Raw genomic sequence first — 18,453 nt, 5'->3', positions numbered from 1 at the left:
CTCTTTCCATGTTGCAGAGCCAGTCATGTCCCTCGTCATCTGGACTGCCCGCTGTGTCCTGGTCCTGCTCCTCTTGCTCTCTGCACCTATCATCACTTTCATGCTGAAGAGACGGGATCTGCCTCATCCCACAGGGCTGGAGGAGACTCATAGGGGTAGCATCAGCATCATGGAGGGTAAAGGGGCTGGGAGTGGAGGAACCATATAGACAAGCTATTAGTAGGGGGTTGAAGGTTCTGGGGAGATACCAGTGCTCAGCTCTGACCGTGTGTTGGGGAGACACCATTGGTCAGTGCTGCACACTAGGCTCCTGCGGTAACAGTCTTTGCCCAGGTAAACTTCTCCAGCCTCCTTCAGAAGCAGAAGAATCCCTCATTCGAGAAAAGCTGTATGATTAGGGGGAAAGGATGGGCTCATGGTTAAGTCCCTAGAATGGGACTTCTGGGAGATTGAGGTCCAAGTCCCAGCTGTGCTAGAGCATCCTTGAGCATGTCACTTCATCTCCCTGGGGCTCAGCTCCCCATCTGTGAAATGAGGATAATAATTCTGCCTTCCCTAAGGGGAGAATTTCCAAAGTCCCTACAGGATTTAGGAGCACAAGTCTGTGACTGTGCTTTGTGCTGACTACCTTGTGCTCCTAAATCCCTCGAGTGCTTTTGAAAATCTCCCCCTTACATTGCACACCCAGCAGTTATTGAACTGGGTGTAGCAGTTTTGGGTATTATCAAGCTCCCTATAGCTGGACTCATAAACTCCACTGAAAGCAAGTAGTCAGGGCAGCTACTTTACAAAAAAGACCTGTAACCTGCATGTGCTGGGAGAAACGCAGCCACAGGAGCAAAAAGCAAGTTGTTTTCATAGATTCATAGATTCTAGGACTGAAAGGGACCTCGAGAGGTCATTGAGTCCAGTCCCCTGCCCTCATGGCAGGACCAAATACTGTCTAGACCAGGGGTCGGCAACCTTTCAGAAGTCGTGTGCCGAGTCTTCATTTATTCACTAAGATTTTGCATGCCGGTAATACATTTTAATGTTTTTAGAAGGTCCCTCTCTACAAGTCTATATATTATATAACTAAAACTAGTGTTGTATTGTAAAATAAACAAGATTTTCAAAATGTTTAAGAAGCTTCAATTAAAATTAAATTAAAATGTTGATCTTACATTGCCGGCCCGCTCAGCCCGCTGCTGGTCTGGGGTTCTGTTCACCTAGGCTGGCAACGGGCTGAGCGGGGCCTGAGGCCAAGACCCCAGCTGGGAAGGGTCCAGCAGCCAGAACCCCAGACCGGCAGCAGGCTGTGTGGGGGCAGCAGCTGGCACCCCAGACCGGCAGTGGGGTGTGCGGGGCTGGCAGCTGGGACCCCAGACCGGCAGTGTACTGAGCGGCTCAGCCCAGTGCCGCTCAGGGGTTCCATCTGCCGACTCCTGCCAGCCGGAATCCCGGCTGCTGGCCCCGCTCACCCCGCTACCAGTCTGGGGTCCCGGCCCTGCCCACATACAGTGGCTACCTACCTTCTCCCTGGTTCTGGCCCATTCTCTTCCCCTCTCTGCACTGAGCTGAGGGTTGGAGTGGACCGAGCACAGAGCTGGGGGTGAAGGGTCTGGCCAGGAACTAGAATGAGGGAGGGGGCTCAGGGTTGGGGCAGGAGGTTTGGATGTGCGGGCACTTACCTGGGCAGCTCCCATTTGGTGTGAGGGGTGCAGGTGGGAATGTGACAGGGGTGCAGGAGCTCCTGTTTGGTGCTCAGGGTGGGGGTGCCAGAGTCAGGGCTTGGGTCATGGCGGGGTGAAGGAGTCAGAGAGCTGGGAGGTACAGGGCTCAGGGCAGGGGCCTGGGGTATGTGTGGGGGGTGCAGGGCTCAGAGCAGAGTGCTGTGGCGGGGGGGTCAAGGCTCAGGGCAGAGGGCTGGGACCCCTCAGAACCCCAACCCCTCCGTTCCTTGTCCCCTGACTACCCCCTCCTGGGACCCCTGCCCTTTGTCCCCGACTGCTCCCCTACCACATCCACCGCTTCTCCCTTATCCACAAGACTCGTTATCTTATCAAAGAAAGCTATCAGATTGGTTTGACATGATTTGTTCTTTACAAATCCATGCTGGCTATTCCCTATCACCTTACCACCTTCCAAGTGTTTGCAGATGATTTCCTTAATTATTTACTCCATTATCTTCCCTGGCACGGAAGTTAAACTAACTGGTCTGTAGTTTCCTGGGAATCTCTCCTGTCTCCCATGATTTTCCAAAGATAATAGCTAGAGGCTCAGATACCTCCTCTATTAGTTCTTTGAGTATTATAGGATGCATTTCATCAGGCCCTGGTTACTTGCAGGCATCCAACTTTTCTAAGTGATTTTTAACTTGTTCTTTTTTTTATTTTATCTGCTAAACCAACTCCCTTCCCATTAGCATTCGCTATGTTAGACATTCCTTCAGACTTCTTGGTGAAGACCGAAACAAAGAAGTCATTAAGCATCTCTGCCATATCCAAGTTTCCTGTTACTGTTTCTTCCTCCTCACTGAGCAGTGGGCCTACCCTGTCCTTGGTCTTCCTCTTGCTTCTAATGTATTGATAAAAAGTCTTCTTGTTTCCCTTTATTCCCGTAGCTAGTTTGAGCTCATTTTGCCTTTCTAATCTTGCCCCTGCATTCCTGTGTTGTTTGCCTATATTCATCCTTTGTAATCTGTCCTAGTTTCCATTTTTATATGATTCCATTTTATTTTTTAGATCATTCAAGGTCTCATGGTTAAGCCAAGGTGGTCTTTTGCCACATTTTCTATTTTTCCTACCCAGCGGAATAGCTTGCTTTTGGGCCCTTAATAGTGTTCCTTTGAAAAACTGCCGACTCTCCTCAGTTGTTTTTCCCCTCAGTCTTGATTCCAATGGGACCTTACCTATCAGCTCTCTGAGCTTACCAAAATCCGCCTTTCTGAAATCCATTGTCTCTATTTTGCTGTACTCCCTTCTACCCTTCCTTAGAATTGCAAACTCTATAATTTCATGATCACTTTCACCCAAGCTGTCTTCTACTTTCAAGTTCTCAATGAGTTCCTCCCTATTTGTTAAAATCTGGTCTAGAACAGCTTCCCCCCTAGTAGCTTTTTCAACCTTCTGAAATAAAAAGTTGTCTGCAATGCAGTCCAAGAACTTATTGGATAGTCTGTTCCCAGTTGTGTTATTTTCCTCTAGTTCTGAATTACTTTGCAGCAGGTTAGTGCTATTGTTAACATCTCAACAGAGAAACATGAGTAGTAATAGTTATTTAAAAAAATGGGAAAGAAAACTAACTTCTTTCAATTTAATTCTATACCTTATATGTTATTTAATTTTTGTCAAATTGTCTTAACCATCCTAGTTCACCAACTCTCATCTTATTTAAATGTGATAATAAAGAAAATTTAACTATATTTTGCTATTCTTGGGTTTTGTATTTTTTGTAACAGGGGTTTTCATTTATATATTTAATACTAATTAATTAGTTAATTAGTTAACTAAGTAATTCCCCAGTACAGCAGAAGAGAAAAAATCTCACTGAATTCCAGTTAAAAATTTCTGCAAGCAACAGTAAAAAAACACAGTCCTTTTCACTCAACAAACTACATACAGTTAATAAACAAAGACTCTAACTAAAAATCAGGTGAACTCAATCTGAGCTCTAAGAACTCTAAATTACTTCTCACTGTTTGTGAAAACTGATGATTTAAATTCTTTTAGTCTGAAATTTATATTTATATGTAACTAAAATAATATATGTAAATTATAAAATAGCCTTGTAACTTAGTAAAACTTAGGCTATTGAGTTTTTTTTCATTATAAAATGTTATAATGTTAATTCCTAAAAAAAATTAAGTTCATTCCTTTTATTCTTTTAAAATCGTACAACGGTTAACTAAATTCTTGCTCTCCATCTGCTCTTTTTATAAATATTGTGTTAAAACACTAGGAAAGGAGCAGTAAAGCAAATTTTAGCCCAGTCAAAAGTTACATGAGCTCTTTTGGGCATGGACTGTCATTTGTTCTATGTCTCTCCAGTGCCTTGCACAATGGGGCCCCCATCTGTTCAATACCTAGCTGCTACCACAATAGAAATTTTAATACAGAATAATGCAGAGTGTCTGGGTGAAAGATCCCATCTACTGTTAATTATTTTGGGTTTTTTTGTCAGTTTCCTTGGGTTTTATATTCCCATCAAAAAGCGACAAAGAGTCCTGTGGCACCTTATATTCACCCACGAAAGCTCATGCTCCAATACGTCTTTTAGTCTATAAGGTGCCACAGGACTCTTTGTCGCTTTTTACAGATCCAGACAAACACGGCTACCGTCTGATATTCCCATCAGTGTATGATTCCCATCAGGTGAGTCATAGGATTACTGGCCAGAGAATGGAGACTGTGGCTAATCTCTCATGGGTTGCAGGGGTGTTTCCCACCACTGGAAGGACACATGTCCCCTTGGATGTCTCACATCTATGCAGAGCTTTCAGCAAGACGCACCTAACTGCATTTCACATCTGGGAATATGGATGGTAGTGGCAGGGTTCTGTTGTGAGGTTTATAGACAATGTGCAATATTTAAAATAGGGCAGCAGAGAGAACAAGAAACCCTGGGAAATATTTCATTTCTGACCCCTGCACCCTTGTCCATGTGAAGGCACCTTCCTACCCACTAGAAGGGGCTTTGCACCAATCCCACTGGAAAACTCCATCTTACTTATCGTTTCCAGTCACTCATTAATGCTGCTGTCTACAAGCCAAAATGTTGAGGCCCAGTGTGACCCAGGCTTTCAGCAGAAACTTCACATGACACACTTTGGTGGACTTAACTGTCAACACAGGAGCTAGGGGATCCTTGTAACCCTTATGTACCCCTGGGCCCTCTGCTAGATGTCATCCAGAGTTGGATCACATACAACAAAGTAATGGCATTGCTTCATACAGTAACTGCTTTCCAGGGAGCTAAATCCTTTCATGATGTTCTCTTGCAACCACATGGCTGCAGTATCTGACTGAGGAGAATAAACACAGTTTCACAAAGCCATAGCTTGTGACAAATACTTTTTGCTTGATATTTAAATTCTGTAACTTCCATACAAGCCAACCTGGCATTTAACAGATGTGGGTCACAGAACCTGCCAATTCAAAGGGGACCCTGATGCTGTTGTCAGTTTTCATGATTTTACAGTGAGTGACATGCTTTTTGCTGTTTTTTTTTAAGAGCCTCAGCTCCTGAAGCATTGGGATAATGTGAAAATTTTTGCTTTTGTTTAAAAAATTAAGTTCTAGCCTTCTTAGTTGTGAAGAAAAGCTGAAAAATGTGACCCCTAAAGAATCAAACACCAGAAAGAAAATAAAAGGATCCAAATTTTATAATTAAAGAAAAAAAACGCCTTATGAATTTGAAGGCAATCTTGGGATTTTGGGGGAGCTGCCTCATGATTTTTGTACACTGTGGGTTGGCGATGGAATCGCTAAACAGACCGAGAGGACTTGGGAGCTGAACTGTTGATATAAAGAATCAGAGGGTAGGAATACAGAGTTTGGGTATTTTTACCAATTTTATTCAGAAGAATTTTTTTTTCCAAAAAGAAAACAGGATGCATGTGCCCTAAGAATATTCCAGTGTCCTACAGCACTTTGGGTACTGTGCATTGTCCAGCTGTGGCCACAGAGAAGGATCCCCACTTCCTTGCTGCATGGCCTCTACAGTTGCCTCTGATTTTAGGAAGTTCTGAGATATGGCTGCACACTGACAAGTGCTGCATTTCAGCAACTGGAGCATTAATGACATCTGTCCTGCTGCAGAGCGATGCCCATGTATGTTGGCCTGGGGATCTCTCCAATGCTCGGAGAACAGCTGCGTCACAGAACCATCCAGTGCGCATAAACCCCTCTGAAGCAAGCAGCTCATATTTCCCACCCCAAGCCTTGGTCTGGCCCTTTTCTGCCCTCCAGTTAGGACAGCAGGGCTTTGCCCTGCCACCTGCTAGCTTGAAAGAGGAGCCCTTCTCCCTCTCTCCATGCCAGCTGCCCTATCGACGTAGTGCCAGGTTCTCCCTGCGATGGAGTGTTATTATCTGAAATAAGGATTCTTCTGTGCTGCAGGTAGTGTAGTTTTTTTCCTGTCCAGTTTCATATTTTAATCACTGATGGCATTAATGGTGATATTTATAAAGGTTATTTCCATTTCTTATTATAATATTATATATATATATATATATATATATATAGTTATGCTGGAGATTGGGTAACCCCCAACAAGCGTGTCTCTGATCTATGGGCAATCGCATTGTTGAAACTAGTGGCTGTGATAACCACCTGCCATTTAGGCTAAATAAGAGAACCATTAAATGCCCCTTTGTTTAGTTTCAGCAACCACCGCCCAAGGACTATACCACTGGCAAATCTGGGCATGGCAGGGGCATGTGGTCGAAGGGGGTTCCTCTTCGTCTGATAAGAAAAGCAGGGTCATGCTGTGTGAAAGAAGAAGCAGAAACACCTCAGAAGCAACCACAGAATCCAACAAGAAAGCCAGACCTGGCCAGAGGAGCACTTGGAGCAGGGGCTTGAGAAAATGCTGAGAAAGAGCTTTTGGGAAGAGTGCTGGCAGGGAAAAGGCTTTGACACGGGAGTAGAGAAAGTGCCTTCTGTTGTTTGGTTCCTGTTGCGCTTAGGGAAACTGGACTTTATAGATATTATGTAAATGAATGGGGTTGCATCAATGAACATATCTGACTCTATCATCACTTTCTCCTCTAAATCTAATAACCCACAAGACCACAAATATTAGCCAACTGCTTGGGTCAAAAGGGTCAATATGTATAATTTTGATAGGGTTAAACTTATCTGAATTCACTTGAGTCATAAATATCTCTGTAAGCAATACCCTGTGCTACCGTCATTTACGAAAATCTGTAAGGGATTTACGAGGAGAGGCTGAGGGAACTCGGGTTATTTAGTCTGCAGAAGAGAAGAGTGAGGGGGAATTTGATAGTAATTTTCAACTACCTGAAGGGGGATGCCAAAGGATGGAGCTAGGCTGTTCTTAGTGGCGGAAGATACAGAACAAGGAACAGTCTCAAGTTACAGTGGGGGAGGTCTAGGTTGGATATTATAAAACCCTATTTCACTAGGAGGGTGGTGAAGCACTGGAATGGGTTACCTAGGGAGGTGGTGGAATCTCCTTCCTTAGAGGTTTTTTAGGTCAGGCTTCACAAAGCCTTGGCTGGGATGATTTAGTTGGTGTTGGTCCTGCTTTGAGAAGGGGATTAGACTAGTTGACCTCCTGAGGTCTCTTCCAACGGTAATATCAGGGGGTAATTGTATCCACAAAAACAATGAGTCTGGTGGCACCTTAAAGACTAAGAGATTTATTTGGGCATAAGCTTTCATGGGTAAAAATATTCTATGATTCTACTATTCTAAATCAGCATTTCTTAGTATATGAGCAGTCAAAGTAATACTAGGAAAATGTTTAGAAAGTGAATGAGAATCCAAGTCTTTGAGGTTACCTGAGTTCTTTGCCTGAATCTTTCAGGACAAGATCTCCTTGATGACAAGGCATGGCAATGAAAAATTCATATTTGCTGGATTGGTTTTGTAGGGAGGGAGGGTTGAAAATCAGGCTGATAACGGGATGCTAACTTCAACCTTAACTCCTAAGAGACCACTTAGCACACCATGATAGCAGTGTACAGCTCTTCCCTTTATGACACTGCTTTAAACACTCAATTAAATGTTACAGATAAAAATAAAAATAAAAAAGGACAGAAGTTCAGTGACCCAAACTACCGCAATACAGCTTACCATGAGAAGGAATACACATCCAGGGTTATTCATTGTTCATTGACAATGTCAGCTTGAGTTTGAAAGATAATTAGCATAAGGAGGAGGTTTTCAAACCTGCCTGGGGAATTTGAATGCCCAATTCCCAGGAGTTTTAAAAGGAACTTTGAACATCTCTGCCTTGCTTGTCTGTTTGAGTTCAGAGGTTGGTGGGGGAAAGTGCCTCTGTAGCTGGATAGATTTTCAGGCCATGGGGGATTATCACCTATTGCTGCAGTGTGGAGTTTGGGAAGGACGTTTTCTGCTTGCCTAGATGTGTGTCTGTGTGTCTGTGGGGGGCAGGGCCTGACTGGCCAGGCTAACAGCACATGTGGGAGGCAGCTACCTGCTCCTGGGTGGAGATCTGGGGCAGCAGCAGTGAGACCAGGATAACAAACACCATCCGAAGCCTGGGAACCCTGAGTAAATCCATGTTCCAAGCCCAGGGGTCGCTGCCGAGCTGGAACAGGCAAACGAATCGCTCTTTTCTATCACTTCACTTTGTCATTAATAAAAGCTGTGACTCACCCTGGAGCTTCCCAGTCAATTCACTGAGACATCTGGGAAGAGAATGACAGTTACACATTGTCACCAGGGGCGGCTCCAGGCACCAGCACGCCAAGCGCATGCCTGGGGTGGCAAGCCACAGGGGGTGCTCTGCTGGTCTCCGCGAGGGCGGCAGGCAGGTTGCCTTTGGCAGCATGCCTGTGGAGGGTCCGCTGGTCCCGTGGCTTTGGTGGACCTCCCGCAGGCGTGTCGCCGAATCCGTGGGACCGGGGACCTCCTGCAGGCAAGCCGCTGAAGACAGCCTGCCTGCCATGCTTGGGGCGGCAAAATACCTAGAGCCACCCCTGACTGTCGCTGGGTGTAAATGTCTTTAAGGGAAGGCACCTTGCTGGGCACGAATTATAACCCCACGGCTCCCACCTCTCCTCCAGCAAGGGCAGGGCTCCCCCGTGGGCAGCACTCAGCACAATGGAGCCTGATCCTGATCAGGGTCGCTAGGGGATACCGAAGCAGAAGGATTTAATGCGGCTGTTGAAGATGCTCAGTGGAAACTGTCTGTCTGGGTTTTCCACAGAGCTATTTTGTCACAAACAGAGTTGGCTTTCAGCAGAAATTTTCAGCATTTTGTTTAAAAAACAAATGCCCCAAAACTGAAATATTTTGGCTAAAGCCAGAAATATTCTGATTCAAAATATCACCATGGTGCCGCATGGGACTTGTAGTACAGTTCCCTCATGCTCATATTCTCCTCTGCAATCTGGGCTGGATGGCTGGGCTTCATCTCCCATGATGCACTGCAATAAGGGACTCTCATGATGTACTAGTTCCCATCACCAAGAAAACATAAGAACGGCTATAGTAGGTCCATCTAGCCCAGTATCCTGTCTTCTGACAGTGGCCAATGCGAGATGCCCCAGAGGGAATGAACAGAGCAGGTAATCATCAAGTGATCCATCCCCTGTCACCTATTCCCAGCTTCTGGCAAACAAAGGCTAGGGACACCAGCCCTGCCCATCCTGGCTAATAGCCATTGATGAACCTATCCTCCATGAGGGGAGAATGTGGCGCATCATGGGAGAGCCAGAGAGCCAAGTTCAAAGAGACCAAGAGCATGAGGTACCTGAACTACAGCTCCCATGAGGCACTCTTGGACCAACTTGAATGAAAATATTTTATTTTCCAACTTAAGTATTTTGATTTTTGATATTTCACTAAAAAGTTAAAATTTCCCACAGGAAGTTTTGAGAAAAGCTAAAAGAAATTCATTTTTATCTAAATGTTCCACATGAAAACCCCTATTTTCCAACCAGGTCTAAGATGCAATGATCCTTGGGGTTAATTTTCAATTATTTAATAAAAATGGAAATTTAGCACGCCAGACTCTGCGTGGCACAAAGGTTGTGTGTGCCTGTGATTCTCAGGGGGCTAAATCTGCCTCTGGAATGTGACGCTCCTCAGGGCATCCAAACACCTAAGACATTCAAGGGGCTTTTAAACAAGAGTTTTCTCTATTTATACTTCCAACCTCACACACCCTGAGATAAAAATAGCTCACACGTACGTATCTCAGCCTTCAGCCTTGGGCCTCACAATACAGCCAATGGGTGAGCATCAATTGTCTGCCAAGCCAGTCCATTGGGACTTATTGCTGTGTTGTCACATCCTGGTCCATGTTTCCACAGGGCAGGAAGGACTGGTCAACACCTGGCAGAGCCAGCTCCCAGGGAAGAGGGTGAAACACTTTCCAGTGGGAGCTTTCCCCAGGATGTGCCCTTTCCATGAAGGACAGGAAGTGATAACATTTTGACTCAGTCCCCTAAGCCAGGGCAATGCAGGATTGGGAATTACAGACAAAGGGTGGGACAAAGGAACCTCAGATGTGTCATAGGTCTCACCCCCACTTGGAGCTGTTGGGTTCCAATGTGGGGACCTGCCTTGGTTTCCCTCTAAACTAAAATCCTAGTTTAGATCTAGTAAAAGCTGCCACCACTCAATCAGGAAACGTGGATTGAGACACAGTCCTTCCCCAAAATCCTAGGGGATTCCAAGAGCACCAAATCCATGGAGTTCTTACACCCAGGAGAAATAAACCATTCCCCCCTGCTTCCTCCCCCTCCCTTTTCCTAGGAGAGACACCGGGATCCAACTACAGAGGGATACCTCCCTCCTCCTCTTTCCCTGAGAATCCACCCAAGGAAAGACCAACCAAGTCCTTAATAGAAAAGAAAAGAATTTATTAAAGAATAAAAAGCAAAGTAACTGTCTCTGTAACCAAGATAGAACAATACACAAAGTTTAACCTGTAACCCTGGAGAGAATTCCCCCGCCCCCTTTCTTTCTCAGGGTATGGCTACACTTACGGTTTGCAGCACTGGTAGTTTGCAGCGCTGGTCATCCAGCTGTGCAGGGCCAGCGCTGCAGTGTGGCCACACTGACAGCTACCAGCGCTGCAGTGTGGCCACATTGGCAGCATTTCCAGCGCTGTACTGAGAGGTGCATTGTGGGCAGCTATCCCACAGAGCACCTCATCCCATTTTGGCGCCGTTTTGGCGCTGAGTATTGTGGGAAGGGGAAGGAAGTGTGTGGGTCATTCCGCTTCCTGTTCCAACGCCCCGTGGTGCATCGCTTCACTTCCCAGCAGTCACAGTTTCGCCGTCCACGTTTCTTGCCATTGTGAGTTCAGCATGCTGTGAAATGGAGCCTGAGCTGCTGAGGAATTTGCTGCTGACTGTCGCCAGCACATCATGTTTGGCAGTTGAGTTATTCCTCCTTCAGCTCCAAAGTGACAGTGAGGAGTCCGATGATGATATGGATTTGCCTAAAGCGGGTGACATGAAATTGCTTGTGGCGGTAACGGAAATGCTCAGCACTGTGGAACGCCGCTTTTGGGCTCGTGAGACAAGCAGTGAGTGGTGGGATCACATTGTCATGGAAGTCTGGGATGACGAGCAGTGGCTGCAGAACTTTCGTATGAGAAAAGCCACTTTCATGGGACTGTGTGCTGAGCTCGCCCCCACCCTGCGGCGCAAGGACACAAGATTGAGATCTGCCCTGACGGTGGAAAAGCGGGTGGCTATTGCAATGTGGAAGCTGGCAACTCCAGACAGCTACCGGTCGGTCGGGAACTAGTTTGGGGTGGGAAAGTCGACCGTTGGAATCGTGTTGATGCAAGTTTGCAGGGCCATTAATCGCATCCTGCTAAGGAGAACCGTGACTGTGGGGAACGTGCAGGACATTGTGGATGGCTTTTCAGAAATGGGTTTCCCTAACTGTGGAGGGGCAATAGATGGGACGCATATTCCTATTCTGGCACCACCCCACCTAGCCTACGAGTACATTAATCACAAGGGGTATTTCTCTATGGTTCTCCAGGCGCTTGTGGATCACCGTGGGCGTTTCATTGATATTTACACAGGCTGGCCTGGAAAAGTGCATGATGCACGCATCTTTCGGAACAGTGGCCTGTTCAGGAAGATGCAGGAAGGTACATTTTTCCCAGACCGAAAGATCACAGTAAGGGACGTTGAAATGCCAATTGTGATCCTTGGGGACCCCGCTTACCCATTAATGCCTTGGCTCATGAAACCATATACAGGGAAGCTGAACAGGAGCCAGGACCGTTTCAACTACAGGCTGAGACGATGCCGAATGACTGTGGAGTGTGCTTTTGGCTGTTTAAAGGGGCGCTGGCGGGCGCTTTATGGGAAGCTAGACTTGGGGGAAAGCAGCATCCCTGCGGTTATATCCGCGTGCTGTACCCTCCATAATATTTGTGAAGGGAAGGGTGAAACATTCAGCCAGGCATGGACCAACGAGGTGCAAGTCCTGGAGGCTGAATTTGCACAGCCAGACAGCAAGGCTACTAGAGACGCCCACCACAGGGCAACAAGGATTAGGGATGCCTTGAGGGAGAAATTTGAGGCTGAAAGCCAACAGTAATGTTTTTTTGCCTTGACCAGGAGTGACGTGCACTGGTTACAGTGCTTTTAAGTGCCTGTGTTTTCCTTGATGTTTGTTACCTGTGTTTTCATTGGGGTTTGTTATCTTTCACTTTATGCAATAATAAAAACTGATTCATAATCAAAGAAATCAGTTATTTAAAAAAAAAGGAAGTACACGGGCAGGGGGGTTGGTTGTTGAACTGTACATTCATAGTTTTGCATATGTACTGCCAGGAGTGCTGTGCACCTCAGGATTGTACTGTTGCATGGTGATGGGGGTTGAGTGCAGAGGGTAAGGGTCGTAGTTCTCTGGGCTCATAGGTGACCGTACAGGTGTTGGGGGCAGCTGGTGATGATGTAGGTAAGAACCTGGATGCTGGGGAATGGGACTTGGAGCTGACATTGGTGCATAGGGGAAAGAGGTTTGTGAGGGTGGGGGTTTGGCACGGTAGTGCTCTGCCTGCATTGCTACCATTGACTGCATACAGTCTGTTTGGCGCGCAATGAGGTTTATAAGCTGCCTCGTGGTTTTCTTCAGCGTCAACGCCTTTCTCCTGCTTTCTGTTTGCCTCCAGTGATGCATCTTTTCTCTCCATTCCTGTGCATTTTTATTCTCTGTTGCACACTGGTTCATAACTGCCTTCACCAATTCTTCTTTGCTTTTGTTAGGTTTCCTCCTCAGGTTTTGAAGCTTTCTTTCAGTCACTGATAAGACCGGCCCAGGACTACTCAAGGTCACTGTAAAAATACAGCAAATGATACATTTTAAGAGAGCTTCCATTGTGTATAATCTGAAGTTATTTTAAAGTCTCACAAGCATTCCTCACACATTTCAGCAACTGCTAGAGAATTCACAGCCTCCCAGAAATGGTAATGGTAATTAACCCTGGGGTTTCCTTCCGCGGTCTGCTCGAGCAGGGTGCTTCTTGCTTCATGGCTAGGCTGCCTGTTTCGGGGCTTTGTTAACCCTGGGGTTCCTGGGGTTCCTGCCTGCCGCGCTATGCAGTTGGGGAAACCAGCACTGAAACACTCCCTCCATTTCCCACAGGAGTTAATACTTGAAGATATCTCCCTTCTGCGGGTTACCAAAGAAGCAAGGGAGGGTGTAGCAGGGTGGACTCTGCTCCGGGGTTTTAAGGGGTTAGAAACAGCTTGGCAGGGCTTGAGAACTGCTGCTCTCAAGCTGAGCTGATTAGGGAAGTGGCTGCAGCTGGGGGCCACGCCCCAAACTGAGGAGCAGGGCCTTATAAAAGGCAGGGAAGCTAGGAGCCCAGACAGTCTCTCTTCTACCTTCAGAGAGAGATGGGTCTAGCTGCTGGGAAAGAGAGACCAGGTACCTGAGTGCAGCCGGGCTGGGGAAGGCTGAGGAGCCGGGGAGCTCCAGCCTAGAAAGCCCCAGGCTGCGGCCTAGGAGTGGGCCGATAGGTACTGTGGGTCGCAGAGGGTGGCCCAGGGGTAGGACAAAGCAGCAGGTCCAAAACTCTCCTTGCCAGGGATGAGTTGGCTGAGACTGCAGTCTGCCCAGAGTGGGGGGCTAGACAATGACTGGCAGTAGCCATACACTGAGGCAAGGTAGGGATAGAGGGTGAGGGTTACCTAAGGAGGGGGGACCCAGAGAGACGGGGGTGATTGTCAGGGGGCAGCACCCCAGAGAAAGGGGCACTGGGTCCAGGGAGGGACACAGGGGCCAGACGAACAGGTGGATCACTGGCCTGCAGAGGGCGCTCCGGCACTGGACGGAGCAAATTCCATGAGTCACCAGCAGGAGGCGCCGCAGGGGTGAGTACCGCCCTGTTACAGAGGGTCTCCTACAACAATGCGGATTCCGCCCGGGTCCTTATGCAGCGTGCCTCTGTGCAAGCATGGTTCCCCCACCCCTCCTGGAACAGTGGCGCGGATGCGTTAGCCTGAATGGGACAGGGACCACAATGGCTCTCCCTTTAAACTTGGTCACGCAAATTGCCTATGCTCTTGCAGAAACTTTTGAAGAGATTACAGAGGCAGATTACTGCGACGTGATAGACCACATCAATGGGATATTCCATGTCTAGGCATGCAGGCATGCAGCCATACCATCCCCCCTACTCTCCCAAAACCTTTGCATTGCAATAAAAGCTGCTTACCTGGGACCTGCTCCTGTGATTCTTCTGCACCAAGTTCCAGGGGCTGCGACTGGCTAGCTTCCTCCTGGCTTGAGAAGAGCTCCTGACTGCATGCCTCCTCCGGGGTGTCTTCCCCCACCACAGTAGCCTCACTGTCTGCCTCCCCCTCCCCCTCCTCTACCGGCTCTGAACTGTCCATCGTGGCCCTTGGATTTACAGAGGGGTCACCCCCATAAATCGCATCCAGCTCCTTGTAAAACTGGCAGGTCGTGGGGGCACTGCCGGATCTGCGGTTCCCCTCACGTGCTTTGCAATAGGCACTCCGGAGCTCCTTTACTTTTATCCTGCACTGCAGCGCGTCACGCTCATGGCCCCTTTCCAGCATGGCTCTCGATACCTGGGCAAAGGTATCATAATTCTTACGGCTAGAGCGCAGCTGTGCCTGCACAGATTCCTCCCCCCAAACACTGATGAGGTCCATCAGCTCGCCATTGCTCCATGCTGGGGCTCGTTTGCCACGTGGAGGCATGGTCACCTGTAAAGATTCACTGATTGCATTCCATACCTGGCTGAGCAAACAGGAAGGGGATTTTTAAAATTCCCGGGGCATTTAAAGGGCAGGTCACCTGAGGCCAGGGAAGTAGAGTCTGACCTGATGAGCAGAGTGGCTGAACAGGCATTCTGGGATACATCCTTATACCCTGGAGGCCAATCACAGCGCTGGTGTGTGGCCACACTTGATGACCAGCGCTGCAGCACCAGCGCTGGAATCCTTATTCCCCATGCCGAGAGGGGTGTACGGCCAGCGCTGCAGCCAGGGAGTTGCAGCGCTGGAAGTGCCTTGCAGGTGTGGCCACTTACTAATTGCAGCGCTGGTGGAGGCTTTCCAGCGCTGCAAATCGCCAGTGTAGCCATACCCTCAGTAAAAGCAAAGTAACAGCAAACAGGAATAAAGCATTTCCTTTAGCAAACACACAATTGCAAATGTAGAAATCAAATTACAAGACTAATCCGCCTTTCTAATTAATACTCACTATTAGATAGTAGAAACTACTCCAGGAGAACTTGGAGACATGATTGCCTCTCTTAGATCCAAAAAGAGAACTCTTTAACAAAGAAAAGACAAAGGCTTCCCTCCACAGAGATTTGAAAATCTCTTGTTCCTGATTGGTCCTCTGGTCAGGTGGGTCACATGTACTGCATGTTAACCCTTTACAGGTAAAAGAGACCTTAACCCTTAACTATCTGTTTATGACAAACACTTGCCAGTGGGAGCTTTCCCCAGGATGTGCCCTTTCCATGAAGGACAGGAAGTGATAACATTTTGACTCAGTCCCCTAAGCCAGGGCAATGCAGGATTGGGAATTACAGACAAAGGGTGGGACAAAGGAACCTCAGGAACTCAAATGCACGATCCCTGGGACACTGAGAATTCTTTCTCCTCATTCATTTTGATCACAGGCAGGTTGTTCTGCTAACTCTTGGCCAGACTGTCTGATCTGGGATCTGTCCATTCCCCACCAATTAAGACATTTACCTTCAACACCCACATTTCTCACTCATGTGATGGTGACCCCAGTACTCTCCAAAATCTCTTATATTGAATTTGATCTTCACAAGGGTTGTTGGTGGGAACTAATAAGAATGAGTGGTATCATTGATGCCATGTGCTCTTTCTGTATCACCTGGGTGGCACTGAGTCTGTTTTCAGAGATCCAGCTGTGAGTAGATTTCTTCCCATGGCTGGTTCTTCTGTTAGGACTCTACATCTCCATTAGCTCACGCTCAGTGGAAAAGCAGCAAACCCTATCTGTGTGTAAGCGGGGGAATGGTCTCACTATTGTGAGGAACTTTCCTGGCTTCTGCACTACCCCGGTAAAGTAGGTTAGCAAAAGAATCTGAGTCCTCACTCCCACTTCCTTTACCCAGAAGCCTCCCTGCCCTCGAGGACTGCCCTTCCACTCTCCTGTCTGGCAGAGTCCTCATAACCCGAACAAGGGTGGGCCCAGGATTCCTGGGTGGGGCTCAACCCCCCACCTTGCTATGGTCACCTAGGACGGGGGCTAGGGTGTCCCCACTCTGGGGTACTTTCTCTGCACTGGGCACCTCTCTGACCCACTGATCATTTCATACAATTTAAAGCAAATACAAGCTGTTTAATTAACAATTAATTAAAAAAAAGAATAATGAAAAATGGGAAAGGTTAAAGGAAAACACATCACGCTCCTCTGTGGCAGGGAACATCACAAACAGTGTCTCTGGAATGTCAGGGCAGTTAACTCTGTTCCTTGTAGGGTGTCTTTCTGTGCTGGGCCCTTTGCCCAGGGTTCCCCCTCGGCTGGCCCCAGTTGCTCACCATACCTGGCTCAGTGGCTGCAGCTTTGCTCCCAGCACAGGATCTGGTCTCCCTGGGCTGCTTCTGTGATTCTGCTCCCAGCTCTGACCTGCCTCCGGGGCTGCTTCTCTGGCCCCTCTGGATTTGGCATGGCTCTGCTCTCCAGCTTAGCTTGGGCCCCTGCTTTCTCCTTAGCTTGGCCCCACTCTGTCTGACCAGGGCAATTCCAGCTCACACAGAGGACGGGACCCCCCTGCCCTCCTGACTCCCTGATTAGCCAGGCTCTGAGGCTGAGACTCTCCTGGAGCATTGGCCGCTCACCAATCTTTTAGTGCTGGGAGCTAGCCAACCAAAACACCCCCACTGAATGTTAGTAAGAGGGTAACAGTCCCCGTATATGTGGATAATCAGGGAACGTTGCAGCTTCACCATTTATGGAAGGAAAGTCTAATAAAGTTGAGACTTGAACATCCTATTCTACTTCAGCAAAATGACCAAGAAACCAACCACACAAAATCTCACTAGGTCAGCATGGAGTTGAGCTTGCGGGGAACTGAAAATCCCTGACATCTCAGGACAAAAGTTGAAGAGAAAATGGTTGTTTTCACAAAGTTAGAACTGGTTGATATTTTTTCAACAGAAATTATTTTCACAATAGTTTAAACCATTTCTAATGTTTAGCCAAAACTGTTGGATGTTAATGAAATTTTCAATAAAAAATATCTTAAAGAAACAAAATGTTAATTTTGTTTTCTTTCAAATTGACATTTTGTTTTGTTTCACTTTGAATTTTTTTTGTCAGAAAAACCAAACATTTTCTGAACAAATGTTTTTATTTGAATTTTTTTAACCCAAATAATTTTTGGCCCTTGTCTCCTCACAGTGTAGAAAGGTTAAACATTCATTGTTAAGGCTTGACTTTAATGTCTTTGCACTGTGTGGAAATGAAGCTTCAGACCCTTCTTCTGGCCCAGTCTGCTAACCAGTTTCCATGTCCAAGGAGGGCAGGGTGGGGGTGTCTGTGGGGAGATACTGGTCATATGGGAGGAGGAAGAGGGAGGGAGGGAATATTTGGGGAGAGGCAGCTACAGAGCCCTACAGTTGGGGCGCACAGGAGGCTGACAGGGAACATACACCACTGGTAGTTGGGGTGGGGGCCTTACCCCCACCAGTTTTATTGGAAGAGTCACTGCACTGGGAACCCAGGCTGGGCTGGACACTGGCAGAGCCTGGAAACTGCTTCAAGTGTCCCCAGGCACCTTTTCCTCTCTGTGTCCAGCTGGTCACCCCATGGACTCCCACCTGGCTCCCTCTGCCCCACCCCCAGCCCAATGCTGTCTCCACCTCCTATCATGCCTGTCTGGGCCGGGGTTCTGTAGATTTGCTGGAGTCCATCTCAGGGTAACATGCAGCTGATGCATCTGCTCTGAGCTGCAGGGCCATGAGGTCGACATGGGCCAGGCAGGGCTTAGAACGAGCGTATGGGCCCCGTGGCCCTCAGAAGGGCAGCAACTGGCTTGGCGGGCTGCAGAAGGCGACTGGGAAGTCAGGGGGGGAGGGGAGAGACGCTTAGACACCATGTGGGGAGTTCCTGCAGGGTCTCTGTGTGTGGTGGGTGGGCAAGTGCTATGGCAACCCCATGCACAGATCTGCACCGAAATCACAGCTGCTGTTAGAGAACCTGCTGTGAGTGGTTTGGGGTGAGACTGTGTGTGGACACGCCGATCCTGGCACTGAACTAGTTACAGCTG

The 18,453-nt window shown here is 47.7% G+C and overlaps 1 protein-coding gene across 1 annotated transcript in view; it reads left to right on the top strand.

Annotated features, from left to right (window-relative positions):
* Positions 1 to 18,453, top strand: part of LOC123350522 — a 61,226-nt gene that overhangs the window by 10,570 nt on the left and 32,203 nt on the right. The window contains exon 11 of the mRNA XM_044989139.1: positions 18 to 176. Coding sequence (XP_044845074.1) covers positions 18 to 176 — 159 coding nt within the window. The remainder of the gene's footprint in view (positions 1 to 17; positions 177 to 18,453) is intronic.

The sequence above is a fragment of the Mauremys mutica genome, chromosome 15 (genome assembly GCF_020497125.1).
Source record: "Mauremys mutica isolate MM-2020 ecotype Southern chromosome 15, ASM2049712v1, whole genome shotgun sequence".
In the NCBI taxonomy this organism is placed as follows: domain Eukaryota; kingdom Metazoa; phylum Chordata; order Testudines; family Geoemydidae; genus Mauremys; species Mauremys mutica.
This window is presented reverse-complemented; position numbering and strand designations above follow the sequence as displayed.